The following is a 23,134-nucleotide window of genomic DNA, read 5'->3' on the forward strand; positions in this document are numbered from 1 at the left end:
TTCCAGGGTGGGAAGCCTCAAAGGCCTAGCCATCTTTGTAATGTGACCAAGGTCTCTCCAGATGGCAGAGATGACCGACCCTCCTGTCCTGTCCCCACTTTGAGGCAGAAAAACAGTGGTGGAGTAATGACGAAAGAAGGAAAAAGGCAGGTAAAGAAAGAACGTGGAGTGCATAAAATGGGGCAAAAAGACAGGTTAAAGGAAGAGAAGAAAAGGGAAAGAGGAAAGGTGGACAGAGACAAGTGTGAGAAAGACGAGTGGATGGGAGAGTAAGAAAGGAGTGTGAAGGGGAGAAAAGGGAAAGAAAGGACAGGAGGAAGAGGAACAGGGAGAGAAGTGTGAGAAAGGAGAGTTGAGTGAAGGGCAGGAAAAGACAAAAGATGAGTGAACGAGTGGAGGGAAAGCAGACGGAGTGGGGAGAGCAAGAAAAGCTGCAACGCACGCAGCTGATGTTGATAAGCAAATGTGCCTCTTTGATCTCTGAATTTACTGTGTATCTTAGATCCTTGCATATTCATGTGAAGATAGAGCAGTTCAATTATGGTGGTCAAGTCAGTGCTCTATAATTTTAAGTCTGCCAGGTGGAAGAACCTATCATAAGAAAGCAAGGGGGAGTCCGACGAACTCTGGTGACTGAGATTACCACGCATGAACACCAACTCTGGGAGCCAGAGCAGTTTCGACCTGACAGGCTAGACCTCCAGCAAGCCTAACTGGAAGCCAGGGAGAGGGTTGCAGAGCAGATGTTTTATTTATAGGAAGTATAAGATACATGTGCACGCAAAAAGGGAGAAGATTGGCTCCTTATTGGCCTGGTTGGCTAACCCAGCCAGGCATGGAGCTCAGATCCTGGAATTGTTCACAGCTCAGGGAGATAGGGTTTATAGGCAAAATGAGATCAACCGGACTGTTGCTGGTTATTATGCTACATTGCATGCCAGCAATAGTAGAGATAGAGGGCGCCCAGTATCCAGCTCTGCTTAGCGGATCTCCCACTATGCCTGCTCTCACCGGAAGAGGCCGAGGAGCTTTGGAGGAATATATCGCTCGAAGAAATTATAACATTGGTGAAGTGGATGACGCAGAGAAAAGTTCAGTGAACAGATGGGCTTCCAGTGGAATTCTGTGCGCCATACCTTAACCTTCTTGCCCCTCGTCTGGCTGCCTTATTCCAGGAGGTGCTGAAAGCCCATGCCCTGCCCCCCTCCTTGCATAAGGCTATCAGAGTCCCCTGCTAAAGCCCAAGAAATCAGTAACTGATGTCTGAATGTCGATTACAAAATACTTAGTGGAATTCTAGCACAGAGAATACTGCCTCACATGCCGGGCCCCATACACACAGATCAAATTGGGGTTTACCCCAGACGCAATACGGCTTTCAATGTACAGAGATTATTGGCTCTTTTGAGGGACAGCCATGCCATACCGGAGTGGGCTGGCTTCATGTTTGTTGACATAGAAAAGGCTTTTGACAGCCTGGGATGAACTATCTTTAAGCTGCAATTACCCAAATGGACCTGGGACGCAGGTTTGTGGAGTGGACTCAATTGCTTTATGCATTTCCCACTGCGAGGGTGCGTAGGGAGAGGACTATTTCAGAGCAATACAGGTGGAGAAGGGTACCAGGCAGGGGTGTCCACTATCCCCACTGCTCTTCACCATTATGGTGGAGCTGCTGGTGAGCAGACCCCTTACTGGCGTACTTTATGCTGGCATTCCGTCTTGTAGGGTCACGGACTATATCTCCCTGTATGCAGATGATATGGCTCTCTTTCTTGGAGACATAGGGACAGAACCTGAGAAGGTGGTGTGCCTTCCTGATGTCTTCGGAGAGGTGTCTGGCCTGCATGTTAACTGACTCAAAACCAGCTTGTTCCCTGCCAAGGCAACCCCCTACGAGCCACTGGATATGTGTGAAGTGAGATGGGAGCAGACAGCAATACACTACCTGAGAGTCCATGTGTATCGAACAGACCCCGTAATCTTAGAAGGGAATAGGGGCAGCTGTGGCGGCATTTTGGGATAGTGCTGTATTCTGGAAGTCACTTCCAATATCGGCGGCTGGGCAGATAGCGATAGCAGAAATTGTAGCCTTAGCCAGCCTACTCTTTTGTTGTGCTCCTGGTGGCTGTACCTTGGTTTATCTTTCAAGAGTTAGACACGGTTGTGACTGACCTGATCTGGAGTAGGGGCCGGAGGTGGGTGGCACACGCTAAACTGCAGTGCGCATCCAAGGACGGGTGGATGGATGCCCATGACTTTTAGTCCTTTTTCCTGGCGGCCTGGATGCATTAGTGTATGGGGGTGTTTAGGGGACTGGAGGCTGAAGACGAGGTTCACTCTCCTGATGCACCTTAGTAGACTTTGATTTGGACCCTTTTTGCTTGGCCCTATGAGTGCAACTACTGCTGACTAGAAGGATCTAGCTGTGAACCGGCAATGTTGGCTGAGGGCGCTCTGAAGAACGTGGACACACACATCATACTCCCTGAGGTAACTGCTTCATGCCTTGCTTTCACGTATCGGAGGGGCTGGATAGAGTTGTCTCCAGCAGTGGATTACAGGAAGCATAGATACTGTGGATGCACTTTATGTTGATGATCTGAAGGCAAAATATGACCCTCCAGCGGGGCAGCTCCTGCTCCATGGTACCCTGACTGCGGCAGTGAGGAAACTCTGGGAAAGTCGGCATACTTAATCCCAGGCGTATTGCAGTTGCCTTTTTATATGCAATGCTGCTGATGCTCAGCGGCTAGTGTCGGGGCTCTATAGGGCATTTTGGGTGGATGCACTGTTGCCACGTGCTCAGCTGAAGAAGTGGGAGGCAGAACCGGTGTCACTCTTTACAGACAGAGACTGGATCAAAATGTGGGAGGTCACCCCCAAGGTGTCCCGCAATGCTCGCTTGAAACATATTCACTATTACATTGGGCATAACTCACATCCCAAAAACTTAACACCTACTTCCCTCTCACTAATCATGCCTGCTCCAGGTGCCTCTTAGAAAGACTTTTACTCCACATGCGCTGGAGTTGTGCACATCTATCTTCATATTGGTCGGAGGTGTTGCAAGTGCTGGCTGATGTCCTGAGCGCTCGCTGGACCTCTCCCCCTAACTCTTTCTGCTGGAGATCAATCCTCGTCCAGGTGAACATAGGGTGACGTCCAGATTCATCAACCTGGCCCGCGTGCTTGCCAAATGGTAGATAATGCAGTGGAAGGACACTGCTAGTCCCAGAATTGATCAAAAAGAGAGCTGATTTGCTTTGATGGGCATATTGGGGGAGGGAGGGTGCATTGCTTAGGGAGGCCTACCAGGGCAGGAGGCCGATCTCCTTTGCAAGAGCCTGGGGGGTCGTTAACTTACACGTTGAAGGCAGGGGAAGACAGTGACGGGGCCGTTGAGTCAGACTAGTTGCCTTGTAACCTCACCGGGTTGCTACTTGAACACCATGGGGGACCGTGAGCTTGGTGGCCTCTGTCCCCCCATGAAGGGGCTGACCCCTATAGAGGGTTCAGGACGGTCAGAGGCACCCAGTAAAAGCGATCACTTCTTGGCTAAACACTGGTAGTGCGGTTGGCTGGGTGAGGGAGGTTAGGACACCGCAGGGTTTGGGTGGTGAGGGGAAGGGAAGGGAGGTCGGAAGGGCGGCTGGGTTTTTGGGGTTTGTTTTCTCAAGATAATCCTGTTGCAGTCAAGTGTTAAATGATCGCCGTTTAACTCTGATGGGAGGGGTGTTCAGTTTCCTGCCCGTCTAGCGCTTGCTACTGTGTCTATGGGTTTGTACTTGGGCGAGACGTGGGTCCCCTTGAATATACTGCATTCTGATGCATTTCATCTGTTTGATGCTTACTTGAAATCTTCACTAAAATCTGTTTACAAAAAAAGAATGATCTCATTCCTATAGTGGTAAGTTGTTAAATCTTTCTTCTTCCCAACAAAGTTGGCAGGCAAACATGCCCCCTTTCTCCAACAATGGTAGTTGGTTACATGAAATCCCGGGATTTACCAAACAGTACTGAGTTACAAAATGTGGTGCTCCTCTTGCCCGTTCTTTTGTCTTTGTCCCGCTCGTGTTTTTCAAGCAGCAGAGGCATTTGGTTCGAGGGGAGGTCATGTAACTGTTATGTAAAGGGGAAATAGAGGTAATGCCAAAATAAACTCCAGCTTTTATTAGCAGCCTCTCTTTATTTAAGAAAGGAGATGGTTATCATCCTGCAATAAAGCTCAGGTTATTGAACGTTTTCATTTTTTTACACACATTTCAAGATGGAAGGCATTTATTGTCTCAAGGATTCCCTTCCTGGGGGAAGCTAGATGGTCAAGTTAAAAGGTCGTATATCTATCATTTCGCCTCCTCTTGAATTCCTTCAATCTTGGTGGGTTCACAAGAAATTTGAGTTCAAGTTTCTGCTTTTCAAGCCTCTCCTTGGGCTGTTGGAAATTTACCAAGCCTCTCAAACCAATGGGAATTCTATTGACATTGTGAGGAATAAGAATTAAAGTGTCCCTAGAAAACATGCTGGTCATGTATAGGAGCAAAGTTGTTAGAGGATTGGGTTTAGATAGCACTCCAGAAGTTTACAGTAGTTGAGGCTTGTAATTTACCACAAGAAGTCTACATGTTCCAATGGAAATCGTTTGGTTTCTTGGTTTAATGACAGATTCAGTGTCAGCATCACTATTCCCCCCGAACACAAAGACTAAGATGATAAGGATGGATATTTGAGCTGTGGTGAAGTTGGACAGGTTCTCCAGAGGGAGTTTGGCCAGTATTGGTGGGCTTCAAGTGAAGTGATTTTTTCCAGGCTACCTTACATCAGAAAGCATTTGCTGAGGGTCCTCCCTATCTCCAGATGTCAGGTAGGGATCGGGTTGATGACTTGCTCAGGTGGAAGCTTGGAATGAAAGATCTATTGCTGGCTCAGCCTAGATATCAAGTTAGAGTTACAGGCCAGCAATCTGGGCTGGGGAGGAAGGCGTGAATAATAGGAAATAAGTGGTCGCTAGGTGAACATTGGTGGCATTGAAACTGTTTACAGTTGTTGCTGGCTCTTTTACAGCAATTGATCTTAGCAATTCAAGATCAACTTGTTGTGTTCCACTGTGGATCAACAACATCTCTGTGGTAAGATACATATATACAAACGTCTGCATGCATCAGTCTTGACAGTGAGTATTAAATATATGCATAGTAATGACATTATATTGTTTGAAGGTTGGATTTCATATTTTATAAAACAATACAAATATAAATAAATTCAAAACACACAAAAAAATGTAGTAAACATGGAATTTCATGGATACTAAGGGGCTTATTATGGTTCTCAAACTGTTCCCATATATGAAGCATGCTTATACAAAGAACGTAAGTAGGATTTTTAAACAAGACTCGGAAGAACATAATGTACCTGAAGATTTGAGGATTTAAGAAAGAGAACCATTTTGTGAAACATGTATTGGGTAGGAGTTTTTGTCATTAAAAATATTGTATGAAATTGAATGTCCTTGATAAATGCTTTACATTTGTCCCACCTTGAGGCTGGTTTCTTACCGCCTTGGCGACGGACCCTGTTGCATGGATTATTGCACGATCAGCCATGTAACTTAGTGTGGCGCCTGATTTTCCTCTTTTGCCTCACCACTTCGTGCTGCATGGACATTTGTTGTTTCTTCCTCTTCCTTGTTTTGGGGCATCTTGCTGTTTCTTTACGATGTCTGTGGGTCATTTTTTTTTTTGCATTTTTATGTAGGGCGAACTCGACACAAAGTTATTGGAGCGCTTTATTTATTAAAAAAATGGCAGTTCTATATAGCGCGAACTCGATACAAAGGTATTACAGCGCTTTACGTGAGCACCGGTTACATTACACAAGAACACATTTGTTTTTGGTAGCAAGAGGAGATTAAGTGATTTCCCCAGAATCAAATGATGTTGAGCCGGCGCAGAGACTCGAACCGTGTTCCCCCGCTACAAAATCGGCAGCTCTGGCCCTTACGCCACATCCCCTCTCCTAGGGTTCCTTGTCTGGTGCATGTTGGGACAGTCTGGGAATAACTCTGTTTTTCTTTTTTTTATATAGCGCTTGGTAATACAGGTTCTGCCATTTCACAGTGCTGCATAGCAGTTGCCATTCTTAACAAAATCGCTATAATTAATTTGCATCGACCCTGCAGAGATGAAGAGGTGAAAAGGCTGTCAGGATTGTAATGTGTGACATTCTTGTTCTGTCAAGACCTCTGCAGTGGGTGCATAAACCAACGGACTTGAGTAGAGATTAACACTCGGCGATAGCACGTGCTCTTGATAACCTCCGGAGGGTCACCAACCAAGCACACAGGTTAGTTCTAGGCAAAAAGATGGCAAAAGGTGTTGTCTCCGGAATGGTGGAAAAGGAGTCGGTGAGTCCAGACCCACGCACTTCACGGCCTCAAGCTTGATAGCAAAACCATCTAGCCTTTGGATGTAAATTGCGCCTCTTCAAACAGAGTTTAGTTAGTAAAGGCAACCATTTTCCCAACCCTGTAGCGCAAAGAAGTTAACACAAGGGTGCCACAGTGAGGAGCAGCGCATCATAGGGCACAAAAGTGAAGTAAACTCCATCACTTCCTCCTCTCAGAATTCACTGGTGTCATGGCTTAGACAGTCCCCTCACAGCTACTGCAACCTCACAGATGCCACTTTCGGATGCGCTGTCTAAAACAGTGCTCAAATAGCACAGCTTTCTGTTTGAAGAGGCCCCACCTGGAATACCCCCCATAGTCCCTGTCACAGGTGCAAAGCCTTACCCCATCACCCTCTGAACTCCTGTGTATAATATCACAGCCAGTTTGTGGGAATGAGGCAAAAACACTTCCAAGATGGCGTACTAGCTGTGTCCTCTCTCCTGCAGCGACAGGCTTGGGAGGGTTGCTGTGGCACCTGGCTTACATACACTATACTCCAAACCAAAACACATAGGTAAAAGACATTGTCATTTACAACACCAATAGCGCTAACGGTCACACATATGAGACCTATTGCATTGCAAATGCTTGTTTTCCCTTCCCCTTAGTCTGAAAACCACGAACAATCTGCATGTTGCAGAGATAAATAGAGGATAGATTTTGGGGCTCTGCCTGATTTTGGAAGTACATTTTTGGATGCTACAGTTTTTCTTCCACTGAATGCCTCGATGATACTATTTCCTTACAAAATGAGGACACCACATATCAAGTCAGGATAAATAAATGATTGTGTGAACAGACTAGTAGGCTCAGCGTAGCATAGTGTCATAGAACTCTAGATTATAAACCGTTTTGCTCAGTGTTTTTTCATCCCTGTTGTATTAATGTTAAAAAACTTATTTTCTTTAATGCTCTTTCTTTAAGTCTTCTATTAAACACGTTAGTTAGGGAGATCCTAACTTGTGTGAGGAAAACACTCAAGGCCCAAAAACTACGTTATGTGCTTCATTCACAGTTCATTAAGTTAACGTGGAGGATGTCAGTTACCTGATGCAGAGTTTGCCAAGCAGCACTTTTCTACACAGTCCGCCTCCGTGGACACGTGCACTGGATCACTGCCTGTTGCCCCGTTATTAATGGCTGGCTTGATATCCACAGAGGTGTTTTCCAAGCTCTCCGACAGACAGGCTGAAGAGTCAGAGCTGGTCAGTGGGGCGCAGGTCGTGGTCAGAAGTAGCAGCATCAACCTAAGGTGCCTGTGAATGGATCCAGCCATGACTGCAGCGATGGAACTCCAAAAGGATGCAGGGTTATTTTGTTCGTCGAAGGGCAATCATTTCCGGGGCAAATCCAGAGTTGATCACATCTCTAAAGGAGGAAACAGAAGTGACAAGCTTGTTATGCACCTCAAGACTTCTTTTTAAGTTGCAGCTGCTATTCTTGTCAGTCTTTGCCTCCAGCACCGCTCTCTACTAGGCCAGGCTTAGCTAATATCATGGTTCATGCTCTTAGGTTGGAGAACGGCTAAGGCCTGGGGGTGGGGCGGGGGAGGGAATTAAGGGAGTCGTCATGGGTGGAAGGTGAATGTCCTCTGGTCCCATAGCAAGGGCAGATCCTTTCCGTCCTTTGTCTTCGATAGCTTACCCTGGTGAGGTTGCAAAACCTTCTTTGGTTGGACCCAGTCTATGTACACAATATGGCCGACAGTTATGACCAGGAGCCAACACCCAACCATGGCTTAGGTAGGAGACTGCCCTGTGTTCAGAATCACCCAGAGGGTAGATACTATATGTGGCATTGGGGCACTTGAGGTAATGACACTACTAAGGTGCCCCTTCCCCCCACTGAAGTGTCTAACTAAATCTTAACCAGGGCACCACTTGTCTCCTTTCTGGTGATTTCCCAATGAACGTCCCTTCAGTGAAATCAATATTTCTGTTAATACAGGCCTAAGGGGTCGCTCACCTTACGTGAAAAACGAACAAAAAAAAAAAATCCCTGGTGTCTAGTGGTTTCTGCCCCCGTGGGGGCAGATTGGCCTCATAAAAATAGGCCAAACTGCCCCCAAGGGGGCAGAAATGGCCTAAATATAATTTGCCCCGAGGGGAGCGACCCTTGCCTAAGGGGTCGCTCCCCACCTCAAAAACAAAAAACTAAACAAAAAAAACAAACTTTTTTTTTTTATCCCTGGTGCCTAGAGGTTTCTGCCCGGCCTAATAGGCTGATCGGCCCCCAGGGGGGGCAGAAAAGGCCTTAAAAAAATGCCCCCCCCCTGGGAGCGACACTTGCCAAGGGGTCGCTCCCTTATGTCCATTTCCTTTTTTCAAAAGACATCCCTGGTGTCTAGTGGGCGTTTTGACAGCCGGACTGCTTTCAATCCGGCTGCCAAAACGCAGAGAAAGACTTCAAAGGGAAGGAAATACATTTCCTTCCCTTTGAAGCCTCTCTCGGCCTCCCCCACTTGATCGGAAGAGAAATGCAAAGCATTTCTCTTCCGATCGCGCTGGAAGCTGAGCTTCCGTCACAGGGGGGGGTCAGGGTGGAAGGGGAAGGGCTTCCTCTTCCATCCCTGACTTGGGGGTGTGGGGGGGAACCCCACAGAGGGAGCGCTAGCGCTCCCTCTGGGCTGGGTGCCCAGGACGTAATGGTTACATCCTGGGCACAGCAGCACTGTGCCGCAGGACGTAACCATTACGTCCGCGGCACAGAACCGGTTACAGGCCCGCACCAGCGTTAAAGGCCTGATCAGAAGGCGAGGGCCTTTAATGGCCGGTGGGCTATAAGGCTATTAGAACATTCCGCCCCTAGAGGGTAGAATCTAAATCCCCTCAGGCTCCGTAAGGCCTTTGTTCACAGTAACAGCTGACACAACATTGGAATGGCCATTAGAAGCCTGGAGCTACTCTACTGTCTCCAATGGAGCACTCAACATTCCAATGTTCTAATTTGTAATTCTACACTGTACCTATGATGCGACTGTAGCAACACCGCACAGGAACTTGGGAAAACACTTCTGTCTAAAGCTCTCCGTAACCCTTGGGCCTCGTCTGCTCTAAGCAGAACAGTTAAATAAATAAAATACCAAGGTATAAGCATTACCCCTGTAAAATTACCCGATTTCATTTTTAATGAATTCTGAATTCACTTACCAGCCGTACTGTCGTAGGTGGTGCTTTACTTTTATAATGGTATGGACGTTTAGCCCTATGAAACATTTATAGGTGTTTGACTGTTCTTTCTCAGCATTCTTATGAAGCATTACCCTTCCTATGGTTCTTGTAAACGTTAACAGAAAGCCAAATAAGCACAAAAGTTAAAATAGTTTGGTGTGTGTATGGAACAGGAACACCCAGGCACTCAGCATATGGGGACGTGCATGAACATTAAACCCTGGCAGTGGCAGACTCTCTCCAGCTCTGTGCCCACCTTCCATTCAGGAACCCGTATACACTGTTCAGAACTTCTTAAGGGAAACATATGCTAAATATAACACATCTTCCCTCTATAACAAAGAAAAAATTAAAAAAGAAAATGCAAATATCAATTAATACTGAGTTGTATGATTAACCATCATATTACATTCCCCTAATTGCAGAGAATACTATCCTCGTTCTTAATAAAACATCATGGCCCTCATGTATTTTCGGTCAGTCGGCCATTGCTTCTTGGCACACCATACTTTACTTCTTACCCCTCGTCCATCTGAACAACAGTCCCTTGACGTTCCCATTCATTAAACACTGATACATTCCTCATATTCCACTCCTCCAGTATTACACTGTTTCATTTCACACTTATGACCCTATTTGGTTCAGGCCATTTGGAGCTGCCCTTCCCTCTTGTTGTAAAAACCCTCACTCACACCGCATACTATACTTTCCATACGTGTCTTGCGCCCTCTGATTTCTCCTTGTGGTGTTGCGCATATTTGCATTGGTTACGCTTCATCAGTCGAAAACCATTCTCTGTCAATCACCTTTACTTTTACCCTGTTCGTCCATGCTGGTACAAACACAAACAACAAGTCCTCCATTACTGAATGAGGTATAGTCCTATACCTCCACAACATTCTTGTCATCTCCTCTATTTAGCCGTTTAGCATAGTCAATTGTACACACTCGCTCAAAACTGAATTAAATTGTTCCACCATCCTATTTTCCAGTGGATGATGTAAATCTGTTATGTGATAAGCAAAACCTCATTGTTCTAAATATATCTCGGGTGACTGAAATGGTCTATTACTGCCTCTTCTAGATGGTCTTCCCTCGTAAATAATTATTTTGCAAACTTCTTTTATATTCATAGATTTCACCTGCATTGTGAACCACACGTCACTTAGGGAAATAGTCTATCATGGCTATGACCAATCTCTTTTCTAATCCAGGGCCACAGAACAGCTCATGTATGTCGACAACCAGACTCTGCCATGGCCGCTTGGGTAATGCCATGGGCCTGTTGGACGTCTCTTTGACCAAATGTCTTATTACTCCCCGCACAATCCAAACATCCTTTAGTAAATCTCTCTTATCGATTTCTGGCCACCAGAAATCAATGCAAGTTCTCTTTCACTGAGGTATCCCATCAGCCTGCCTCCCACTGATTTTAGTACCACCACTCTATTCATTCTACATACTATTCCATTCACTACTGACAGTTTTGGCCACACCAACATATAGTCTGTCAAAGTCATATCATTGTTCAACTCATCAAATCACTTGATTCACAATTCCTCCAGTACCCCCCTTAATTCCACATCATTATTCACACTCTCAATTGATTTCTCCTGGGTAGTCCATCATAGGCCAAACACATTTCTGCTACCATCTTCAGCTTCAGCGTTCAAAGGTGGCCTTGACAAAACAAATTGGTATTTACATTACGCGCCCCTAGAATATATTTTCTATCAAACGAGTACTCCTGTGACTGGAACAACCACTTCTCTATATGCTGCAATTCCATACTTGCTTCTTTTGTCAAAAATAAACCAATCAATGGCTTACTGTTTGGTCTCAATTCAAAAGGTTATCCCAAATGCATACCTGGAAATAATGAGCCCCTCACCCCCACCACCAACAGACAAGAGCCACCCTTTGACAGGCTGAGTAACTAGTTTCATCTCCTTTCAGTGTCCTTGATGAGATCTGTACCAGTGCTGCCCCTAAGCAATACATACTGGCATCAGCCCCAACTGGATCTTTTTTTAAAAATATTTATTGGATTTTGCAGTAATCAACATCATAACAATCAGCCAGAAAGCATTTAGGAATCAGATACATAGAAGAGTGGTTCGACACATAGGTTCCAAATCACTAGGTTGCATCAGGGAAGTAAGAGGAGCAGGGAGAGGGAGGAGGAGGGGCAGGATGAAAAAGAGGAGGGGGGGGGGCGTGCCACTCAGCAGAGCCAATATCCTACATGGGCGATCGTATACAGTAACATCACACCTAGTTTTAAAGTGGACAAGAGTCACACATCACACTGACAGTGCTGCTTGACAGGGCGTGTTAAGAGGAGGGATGCTCAGGCCCTCTCTTGTTCGGATTGGTGCTTTTGGGAGGTGAGCTGCGGCTTTGGTTGCATTGCAGTGGAGTCTGAGGTAAGTTACCAGGTGGCCCATATGTCTTTCAGGCATCAGTTCCCAATACGCATCAAGCAGCTCCCGACAAGAAGAAGCATCCTGAAGCCACGTGTCACTCGTGGGCACCTGTCGTCTACCCCAGTGTATTGCCACCAAATGCTTAGCCAGCAGCAGCAGTATGGCCGTCAGCCTGCAGACCTCAGGAGGAACCTCCTTAACATAGCCCAGTAGCATGACATGGGGGAGGGAGCACTCGGGGGCATGGCCAGTGATAGATCAAATGGATCTTCACAGCATTCATGTTCCTTTCTATTTCTATATCTGTAAAGGCCTGCTCACAAACTTTCAACCACATACATTTTTCCATTTTCCTCAACAGGGTAAAGGCTGATTTTGTTTAGTAAAATGATTCACGTTTTCCATAATATGCGGCAAGGCGTAAGAAAGACTGCAACTTATCGTTATTGCTGGGATTGGAGCCTTTTTTTTTAATTATTGTATTTATTACCAGTTTCCAAGATAAGGAACATGACTGATAGAGAGGGAGGTGAACCTTGTACAGACAGTAAAGCATCAGATTTACTGGATGGTATTTGGTGTATGCAGGGTTGGATAAGGTGTATGATGAGAAGAATTCTCTATGCATGGCTTCAATAGGAAAAGGGGTATGAGGGGAAGCAGAAGGCGCAAAAGCCTGTCTGTTACAACTGATTGACTAGTAAGTGTCTACATATAGGAGAGACAGAAACTAAGAGTTATCGAAGATGGTCCACTATGGGATAAGCAAGCATTTGGCGTGTTCTGATTCAATCCAAGGAGAGCCTAATTGAGGTAAATCCCAGTAAGTGGGTTGGGAAGCTGATGAAGAGCATCTCTTTGGGATATGGACTCGCAGTAGCAGGATGTAGGTGTGGTGAAGAAGATGTGGAAGCAGCAGTAAGGAGCTCTGACAGACAGGCTGGTTAAGGACGTGGAGCAGGGGAGCAATCCCTTTAGTCCGGCAGTAGCTGGTGCTCTCACATGAATGTCATGGTTCTTTTGCAATGTTGCAAGTTGGGCCAACTTAGGTGAGAATGTTGGTGCTCTGTTATATGGATGCTGACACCTTTCCTCTCCCTTTCCATACTGCCTGTACCTTGGAAGATCCATACTGTGGAAAGCATGTGTGGCAAAACAACTTAAATTCTTCAACCACATCCATATTTCATTCATTAGGCAAATGGATTGTCTCTTTCACACAGGCAATTCCGCATCCCAAAAAACTCCAGTTAATATTGCTGTCAGTGGCACTGTTAAGAGCTTCAGATCTGGTTTGCTGAGTCTGTGGTAGCACCCTGAGTCTGAGGTATGGCCTGCCTCTCCTTTTAGACTGATACTAATCCACATTGACAGTATCTGGGTTCATTACCATCCAAAGGGAGCAGCTGGGGTGGGCTCAGTACTCAGAGGAAAAGGAATCTCAAGAGAGAAGCAAAAAACATCTGACCATAACCAAAGTCATCAAGCACAGCAACGTGTCAAACTGGAGTAGAGCGCAAAGATTAGAAAGCAGCAAAGGCCAGTTACGAGCGAACAGCCTGAAACAACACTGAAACAGAAGGAGCCATCTTCTGTGTGTGCTTTAAATAATAAGTGGTGTCCTTTGAATCAGAAATCTAATGTCCGCCATGATGGTATGGGCCATGCCCTTGAAAACGAACAGCGAAAAGAGCAAAGATAACCAAAGGGAAAACATGAACTGGATTCCCAACTGATGAACACGCTACACAGCAGCCTAGAAATGCAAAAAAAGACACTGCATCGCTGCTGGCAACTAGGATACAGGCAAGAGACCTAGAACCCGGCCAGATCAAAAACCCCCAACAAATGGTATGCAAACACAAAGACCAAAAAAAAACTAATGCCTTCATTTCCAAGGTAAGATTTGGTTTAAACAAAATACTATGTAAACTTCTCACTGTCCAGGTTTATCAGGAAATGTTCTATGATCTTATCAGCAAGACCTTTCAAAAGGAAGATTGTCTTCTCAATCTATCATAGTGGAGTTTGTTCTTTTTCTCATGATCCTTGACTACAACAGTTAGGCCAGATTAGAAATATTATGGAATTCATAGTACAAGATTGGCTTTAATAAGGATACACGAAATGAAGAGTGACTCTTTCATAAATTGAAGCCGGACTGTAACTAGGAGAATGATTTTTAAAGGTCCAAGATTAAAGGGAACAATTTGAATCTTTTTATTCTAGTTGGTAGATGAACATAGGATAACAAAACTGTGGGGCAAATTCAGAATCTGGTGGAGAGGATACCTTCTCTATCAAACTGACGGTAAACTGTCTTTTACAGTTGGGAGGGTATTAAGTATGTTTGTAACAAAGACTACTCAGTCTCCATCCCTGACATACCCCTCCAAAAGCCCAGAAAACATATTAACAGTTTGATGTGTGGCCGACATATTTGATGGTGCCATTCATCAAACATTTAACTCACTGACAAGAACCGTTGTGACAGCGGTTCCTGTCAAAGCCTAGAGTTGTCCACTTGGCCGGTGGACAACACTAAATTCAGAAGACGGATACTATGTCAGGACAACAGGTTCGTTTACTCTGTCGCCGTGACAGATTACAATATGTACTCCAAAGTCATTCAGGCTATTTGTCTCTAATCTTGTAACTTACTGCTTGTCTTCCCTTTTTTGTCTGCAACTTGATCTGTTTTCCTTGGGCCTTCTTTAAATTCAGAGTACAGACTGTTGAAAGTTAATCAGATTATTTAGGAAATTTAGTTCTGCTGGAATCCGGTAGAGGAATGACAGACAATATTATAAGTGAGCTCTTCAAATGGTAATTTCTTCCAGTTTGGCTGAACAGAACTGGTAAAACATTGCAGATATTTCTCTAAGGTCTTGTTTAGTCATTCAGTCTTCCCAGTTGTTTGGGGATGACACCCTGAAGAAAGAGCATGGTGAACCCACCAACAACTTGCACAACTGAAACCAAAATTTGGATACAAACTGAACTCCTCTGTCAGAGATGGTCTTTGTGGGTAATATCATACTTGAGTACTTCAGATTAAAATACTTCAATCCTTTTAGCAGCAGAAGGAACAATGGGATGAGGAGTAAAATGAGCCATCTTGGAAAAGGAATCCGCAATCACCATAATGGTGATACAGGCTGTGGAGGTAAACCCGCACAGACAACTAGGAATCTCCATCATTTATAATTTACATGACTTAGGCAGAGTAGTTTCTTTTGACTGAACACAGAGTTCACATGATTCAACAGACTCTTTGATATCCTCTGTAAACATTGGCCATCAAAACATCCTAGAGATGAGTTCCTCCGTTACTTTCTGACCTCAGTGTTTAGCAGTCTTTAAGCTGTGATCAACTTGTAATATCATTAGCTTCAGATACTTTGTTGGAATAAATCAACTAGTAACAGGCACTCTTTGGGCTGAACATTCAGTTTACGTGGCTACTTGTAATTTTGTTGACCTAGAGTTAGGTTACAGATAAGATCTAAGAATGTTTGTGCCTTAGATAAGGACATTTTTAGGTTGTAAGATCCTTTCTTCAGGATTTTTTTCACTCTTCCTTGGGATATATTCTTGAAAGGCAGCCTGCTAAAGAATTGATGATAAAAGTCATACTGTTGGAAATAATTACGCCTATTTGGCTTTTCTGCTGCTTCAACATTCTACTTTCTGAAGAACTTGTAAGTTTCTGTAATCAGTCCAAAATATAACAGCATGCTGTGCTCAAGGAAAAAAATGTCCTCACTCTTTAAAGCTGCTTTTATGACCAATAATTCCTTTTCAAGGACCGAGTAATTAGACTTGGGGTTAACTTGCAAGAGTAGAAAGTAAGGGTATGCTCTTCTTGGTCTTGGTTTGCTTGGCTTAATACTGCCACTATTGCTCAATCTGAAGTACCTGTTTTGACTATGAATGGTCTACTTGTATCTTGAGGTTGAAGAACCAAAAGGTACAGTCAGTCTTAAAGTTCCATAAATCTCAGAAAAATAGATGGAGCATTGCACAGGCCAAATGACATGAACCTCTATTTGGAGTGCCCCAAACAGTGTTGTTAGACCTGGCAACTTTTTTAGCATCTCCCCTGTCTTTTTGCCTTCTGGCTTCCTGTTTTCATGGTATACTGGACTCTGTTTTTGCTGGTTTATTGTCTCTGCGCACTTTACCACTGGTAATCAGTGCTAAAGTGCAAGTTCTCCCTAAATACATTGTACTGCCTGCCACTGCAGTGTCTGTGTGTGCAGTTTTAAACGGCCAATTCAATCTGGGAAGTGTAGCTAATTGCAAGGCCTAAACCTTCCCTTTGACTACATGTAAGCACCCTAAGGTAGGCACTAGGTAGCCCATGGGCAGGGGGCAGGGTATGTAGAAGGTAGGACATGTACGGGTGTGTTTTACATGGCCTAACAGTGAAATACTGCCAAATTCAGTTTTCACCGTTGCAAGGCCTATCTCTCTGATAGGTTAACATTGGGGCTGCCTTCAAGCAACCTTAAAGTGCAGTTTCCCTTTGAGAGTAGATAAAGAAGTGGAGTTTAGGGTCTCTGAATACACAATTTAAAAATATATCTTTTAGTGAAGTTAGTTTTAAGATTGTTAGTTTGAAAATGCCACGTTTAGAAAGTAGCCATTTTCTGGCTTAAACAATTTTGTGGCTCTGCCTGTTTATGGATTCCCTGTCTGGGTCAGTTTGACAGTTGGCCTGTTTACACCTCTCCTCTAGACAGTGACACAAAGGAAGCTGGGGCGTAGCCTGCATATCCTGATGAGCCATTTGAGCTAGAGTGGAGGGAGGAGTGGTCACTAACACATGAAAGAACTGTGCCTGCCCTCACACAATGCAGTCTCCAAAACCCTGGTGTGTGTCTGGGGCCTGCCCTGGGTAAGGCAGGATCTTGTCTACAACACAGAGTTTCATTTGAATCTGGGCAACTTCAAAGGCAGAAAGGGGTATAAGTAGTGGACCCAAAACCCCAGACTTTTAGAATCTTTCTGGAATCAAGAGGAACCTCTGCCCAGGAGAAGAGCTGAAGAGCTGGGGGATGAGTACTGTCCCTTTGCTGTGTTACTTTGCTGGATTGGCCTGCAGTTGCTGTGTCTGCCTTAAAAGAGAGCAAAGGGTGAACTTTGTAGTGTATCCTGCTTGAGAAAGTTCTCCAAGGGCTAGGAGTAGAGCTTGCCTCCTGTTGGATGTCTCATGGATATCAAAGACTTCAGTTTCATCTTCCTACAGCACTGGGAACTGTGTTTTGTGCTGTTCAAGGACAAAAACCACTGCAACATCATCAACGTCACCGCACAGAACCATGCTGCCCCAGTTTGCACGCGACCCTGGCATCACCGACGCCATCATCGGATGACTTCATTGAGTCGAGGCTCGCACCGTGACCTGTTGGCCCCGCACTCTGGCATCACCTTGCTCACACCACAGCCTGAGCATCCCTGATGCCACTGCTCCTGCTGACACCGATGCCGCTGCCTGCACCATGGCCTGTGGACTCCTCTTGTGAGGCACACGAAGCACCGTCCCGCACCACAGCCTCAGTCCACCGACACCAACACCATCGACTCCAGTGTCGTCAGCAGGCGTCCCTTCCTGCACTGCAACACGTGGACACCACATGGAGCCCGTCCTGTGCTGCACTGCCGACATAGACCTACCGATGACAGCGCTTCAGCAACAACGACGCTGCTGCCTGCACCGTGACCTGTGGGCACCGCACATTTCATCGTCCCACTTCGCACCGCAGCCTCGACTTCATCAGCCCGGAGTTCGATCCGCAACGGGTGTGACTTCCAAGGGCCCGACGACCCCCACACTGAATCAAGAACGGACACCGCAACACCAGTGACACCACTCTCCAGAGCTCACCGTGAGTATCACGATGCCCTGCAAATCCAAAGGTAATGTTTGCGGGTCTTCCCGACACCGTAGCTGACCCGCGACCCGCAGCCGGCCTGAGCTGTTGGTTTTGTTGATCACAACACCGTGGTAGCCCCAGATGGAGCTATCGACTTCAAGGAACTGTATTTTTAAGTTAATGCTTACAAACTACATATCTTTAGCACCTTATGTTGGATTTTTCTCGTTTTTCTCTTGTTTTATATAGATAAATATTTACTATTTTTTTTAAACTGTTGTGGTATCCTTTTGTAGTGTTTTCACGTATTACTGTGTGTTATATGCAAATGCTTTACACATTGCTTCGGAGATAAGCCTGACTGCTCATGCCGGTAGTTTCCTTATCCTGACTAGAGTGAGGGTCCCTACTTGGACAGGGTGCAAACCGACTGCCAACTAGAGACACCATTTCTAACAGATGTTCAAAAAAATGCCTTCCATTTATCCCCTTCTTTTAGTCATATAGGTGATATGAACTATATAGATCTAATTTTGTAAAAATCTTAACTTTGCATACAGCTTTCAGTGTGTCCAAAATAAAGGGCTGAGGGTACCTATCCTTGATTGTCACCATATTTAAACCTCTGTAATTGGTACAAGGTTGAAGTTCAGATGAATCCTTCCTTGGCACAGAAAGCATAGATGCTATTGCAGGCGACTTTGATGGAACAATTAGGCAATTTCTGGAGATTTTTATCTGGATACTGTCAAAGATCCTCTTTGTCAGAGAGTGATAGCAAGTGGAATCCTGGCTGATGGCTCAAAATGGAGCAATCAGCATTTCCGTGCATTGCCAGGTCTTTAACTTTTTTTTCCGAAACAAATCTCATAGTATTCTTCATAATTCTCTGATGCAGATGATGACTGGCCTAGCAAGTGAGAGATACTCAGGGAATCAAAGGCTACAGACTTCTCGGAGCCTTTCCAATTGTGTAAAAGCTAATTCTGACCCAAGGAATAAAGTCTTTGCAGTCTGATTTATACACGGATTGGGTTTGGCCAGACAGTTAAATCCAAAAATTATTGGGTAATGAGGGGTGGCTATAATATGAAATTAAAGTTCTCCTTCATGTTAAGTTGAGAATTATGTAAACCAACTAATTACGTTAGTTTTTCCACAGGGTGATAAGAAACAGGAGTTCCGTCAACAGCTTCCATCAAAATGGGCTGGTCTTTCCTGCGGGTAGGTACATGAGGTAGCCTAGCCCGCAGGGAATTCATATAACTCCCTCAAGCTCCACTGTCAACCAAGGATGGCACTCAGCCTTCCTTCCTTCAAATAAAGAAGTAGCTTGCAGAATTACAAAGCCAGTGCTGGAGAAAAGATGATTAATTTGAGGCAAAGAGTTTAAAGGCTGGCCTGCCATGTGAACGCCGAGTACCTTTGATCATATCTTTCAAACATAAGGCCTGATTGCCAAGATCACAGATGAGTTACTTTGTCACAACAGTGATTGATATCCTGGCCCCCAAAATATAAATCCCATTATATCCTATGGTATTTTTATTTTGGTGGATGAGATATCTGTCACCACTGTGACAGAATAACTCGTCCAACAAGATCTCAATCAGGCCCATAGTCTATAAAGCATCACTAAAGGCTGCATAATAGTCAGCTAGAGAGCTGCTTCGTAACCCATGGCAATGCATCTCCAACACAATTGGTTATCACCAAGCCAACCTTTGTCCTGTTGGAAGCATAACTGTGCGACTTCTATCATTTACATATGGAAACATTCCTTGCATTTCATAGGATTTCCATCAAAAGTCTGTTCAGCAAGCATAGCAAGGAATGGACCAAAGGTACATTGTTGCATCACTGCCAACAATGACCTTAAGGCTGCACATTCTGTAACCAGGCTTTGCATGTGTGAGGTTAAGGAGTATACAGTAGCCATTAAACCTTGAACTTTCTCTCTTATCTGATCAAGGCTGAAACATGTTTGATGTAGCATTCTGTTGAGATCTGGCATGCTTTGTTTCTTGAGTCCAAAGTAAGGCCTACTGCTCCTTCTAGATTAAACACTCAGTTGATGAAAATAATGCTTGCAATAGGTCTACCCACTGGCATTGCTCTTTTGCTCACATGCAGCATCAGGTTAGACCAAACCACATACGAATCGGTCTTGATTGACCTTGCTCCAATAGGAACAGTTCAGCCTAAACTGCCAAGCCAGGAAAGAGACCAGGAATGCAGCTGGACCAAACCCCCCCCCTCCCCACCCCACTAAAAAACATATGAGGACACATACATTAAGAGAAAGAAAAAAAAACACTGTGCGTTCCAGAGCCTAACACTTGTCTTAATCCTACTGGGCCCCACAGCAAGGCTGCTGAGCTCCAGTGCATCCAGTCTGTCTGTCTTATGGACCTTTATTTTCCCTATGCCTCTGCGTGCCTTGGAGTGATATGGAGAGGTCTAAGAAGTAGTGCGCCTTGCGTTGTTTCAATTACCTGCGGAAGGGTGTTGTGGCGGAAGCAGACTGTGTTTGTACTCAGTTTGGATCAGGGGACACGTTTGCTTCCAGGTCTCTGTCAACCTCCAGGGGCATGAAGGAGGCAGCATGATTCTTTCCATTTTTGGAAAAGAAGGCAGTGCTTTCCCTTGTGCTGTTGGCATATTTGTGACCACTTTGTATTAAATAAAGTCCACAGTGAGTAAATAGGGGTTAAAATTAGTTGGGTCTCATTGTTCCAGACATGACTGTGTTGGAAATGGTGACGTTTACGCCAAGGGTTTCTTTATTTCTTGTTCTCAGATGACATCTGTGGTTTATTGACTCTTCATCTCATGAACAAGAAGGGGGGGTGCCCAAGTGCTATGTTTTGAATCATATAAATGAGAACTCAGTCAATATGCCAGCAAATGGGATTCAAAGGCTGAGTGAAGAAGAAGTTACAAAAGCCTTGGTTTGTGAAGGACTGAAGAAGAGTGAGAGACAGGGCAGCTCGCATGAGGTTCAACATCTAAGGGCCAGATGTATCATGTATATTTGCGGTCGCAATCGGCCCAACCCGGTCGTTTGCGACTGCAAAAATGCATTTTGGTATGTATGAATTCCAATTTGTGATGCATTACTTTGAATTGCGACTACATATCGATTCGGTTTTAGGAAGGGGCGTGTCAAGGGCATCCCTTCCTAATACCAAATTGCAGAGGTCGCAAAACATTTGCATTTTGCCACCTACTTCAAGTAGGTGGTAAACCATTTGCAGACGGGAAGGGGTCCCCAAGGAATTTAACTGTAACAGCCTATGTGTGTTTGAGTTATAATATATACGAAATTAAGTGGTGTTGTATTTAGTACAATGATTACAAAATGTTAATTGGCCTTCTCAAAGGAGAAAAAAATACAATTGTCACATCTGCAAACGCCAAATATATATGCCTATAGTAAACTCAAATTTGGAACAGTTAATGTGTGCACACTGGAGTATGTAACTGGGGCTTCTCAGATACTCTAAATGCCCTATTTCTAGTACTGGGTTTTCTTTTAGCAAATTGCGGAATTCTGGGAGAAAATATATTTTTTGCTTAATCTGAAACAATTAGACTCACTTATTATCAAAGCTTTATTATAAGTAAACCCCCAAAGGTTGGTTCTAGGGCGCGCAAAACTTTCGATAGACACTATGGGCCCGATTACAACTTTGGAGGAGGTGTTAATTTGTCCCAAATGTGACGGATATACCACCAGCCGTATTACGAGTTCCATAGGATATAATGGACTTGTAATACAGCTGGTGGTATATCCGTCACTTTTGGGACGTATTAACACCTCCTCCAAAGTTGTAATCAAGCCCTATGTATTTAATCATAGTCCTGAAGAGATGCAAATTTTGAACTGCAGTGGTCTGTATGTAGGGTAAAAATCGAGGAAGCCAATGGTGGCTTTGACAGGCAGAGTTCACGTTATTGTTACTTACAGACGGTTGTTCTAAAGAGGTAAAGGCTTGGATGGGCACAAACACTAAAGTCGTCCATCACTCAGTAAATGTGATTTCACAAACAGACGCTAATAATTTAAAGACTGTTGACATACCACTATTTCCTAAAACTCAACTGTGACTTACACAGCAGAGTGACTAAGTATCAAGTGAACATGGCGTCTGATCACCCAGCACTGATAAAGTATTCATCTTTCCAGTCCCGAAGGATGGACCTGCTTATGTATTGTTTTACTTTCTGTGTTCTTGGACAGTATATTTGTTGTGTTTGAGTCTGTGTGTGCTGGTATGTGTACCCAAGTACCTGCATGGCTCACTTTCTGATATATGTATGTGTGTGTGTAGTTGTGGTACTACGTGTGTGCATGGAGGTTTGTGGCTAGCGTCCTCTGTATGTGTATGTTTGATCTAGCTCATTATGTGGAGACATCTTTTTGTGTGTTGATGTACAATGCAAAAGCCAGTCCCACTTGCTCTGGTGCTTGTTCTTATCTTTTTGCATTTGGCGATTACATTTCAAAGTTATGTCATTCAGACATTAAACTTTATTTCGAAAAACAAAGGTTTCATAAAATCATACATAAATAATTCACAATTCAGTATCCACACAATTATTAAAATACACTTTTCCCCGCTTTTACACTATACATAATAGCAGCATCCTGTTAATAAATAATGAGTGCCATAAAAGTTCAAAAAAATCCCAAAATAGTCCAAGTGCATTATGTGCAATTAGTTAATCAAAAAAACAACACCTGTATAATTGGTAAAACTACGAAGAATCACCCTGTGGTGACAAAGACGCAGCCACAGGGATACTATCAAAGACCGGCATTAAATACATGGACAAAAATTCTAATTACAAAGGTTCCATTCCTTTACTAATTTTGAAAGGAAGAGTGAAACCTAAATTATTAACCAGCGTAAAGAATTTGTGTTTACATGAAGTCTTTTTTTAGCGTTTTCGTAGTTTAAGGCTAGCTGGTAAATTGCCATTCTAGGTCTAACTGCAAACAGCTTTATAGCAGGACATCAGGTCTTTAGTTCTTCAAAAACATACTAAGATATATGGAGAAAGGATACCTAATTGGTAACTTTGTAATGTGGCTCTTGATTTTGCTAGCAAGGGGTTCTGGTGACATCATAAACTGCAAGGCCAAAACTCAAGTGGTTTGTGAACGTCAGTAGAACCATGACAATGTAGGAACATATTACGTAAGAG

At 44.3% G+C, this 23,134-nt stretch overlaps 1 protein-coding gene across 1 annotated transcript in view; it reads right to left on the reverse strand.

Moving 5' to 3' along the window:
- The window catches only part of MANSC1 (MANSC domain containing 1), a 53,842-nt gene that overhangs the window by 24,329 nt on the left and 6,379 nt on the right, over positions 1–23,134 (reverse strand). The window contains exon 2 of the mRNA XM_069228019.1: positions 7,496–7,816. Within this exon, the coding sequence (XP_069084120.1) occupies positions 7,496–7,724 (229 nt within the window). The 5' untranslated portion in view covers positions 7,725–7,816. The remainder of the gene's footprint in view (positions 1–7,495; positions 7,817–23,134) is intronic.

The sequence above is a fragment of the Pleurodeles waltl genome, chromosome 4_1, assembly GCF_031143425.1.
Source record: "Pleurodeles waltl isolate 20211129_DDA chromosome 4_1, aPleWal1.hap1.20221129, whole genome shotgun sequence".
Classification (NCBI taxonomy): domain Eukaryota; kingdom Metazoa; phylum Chordata; class Amphibia; order Caudata; family Salamandridae; genus Pleurodeles; species Pleurodeles waltl.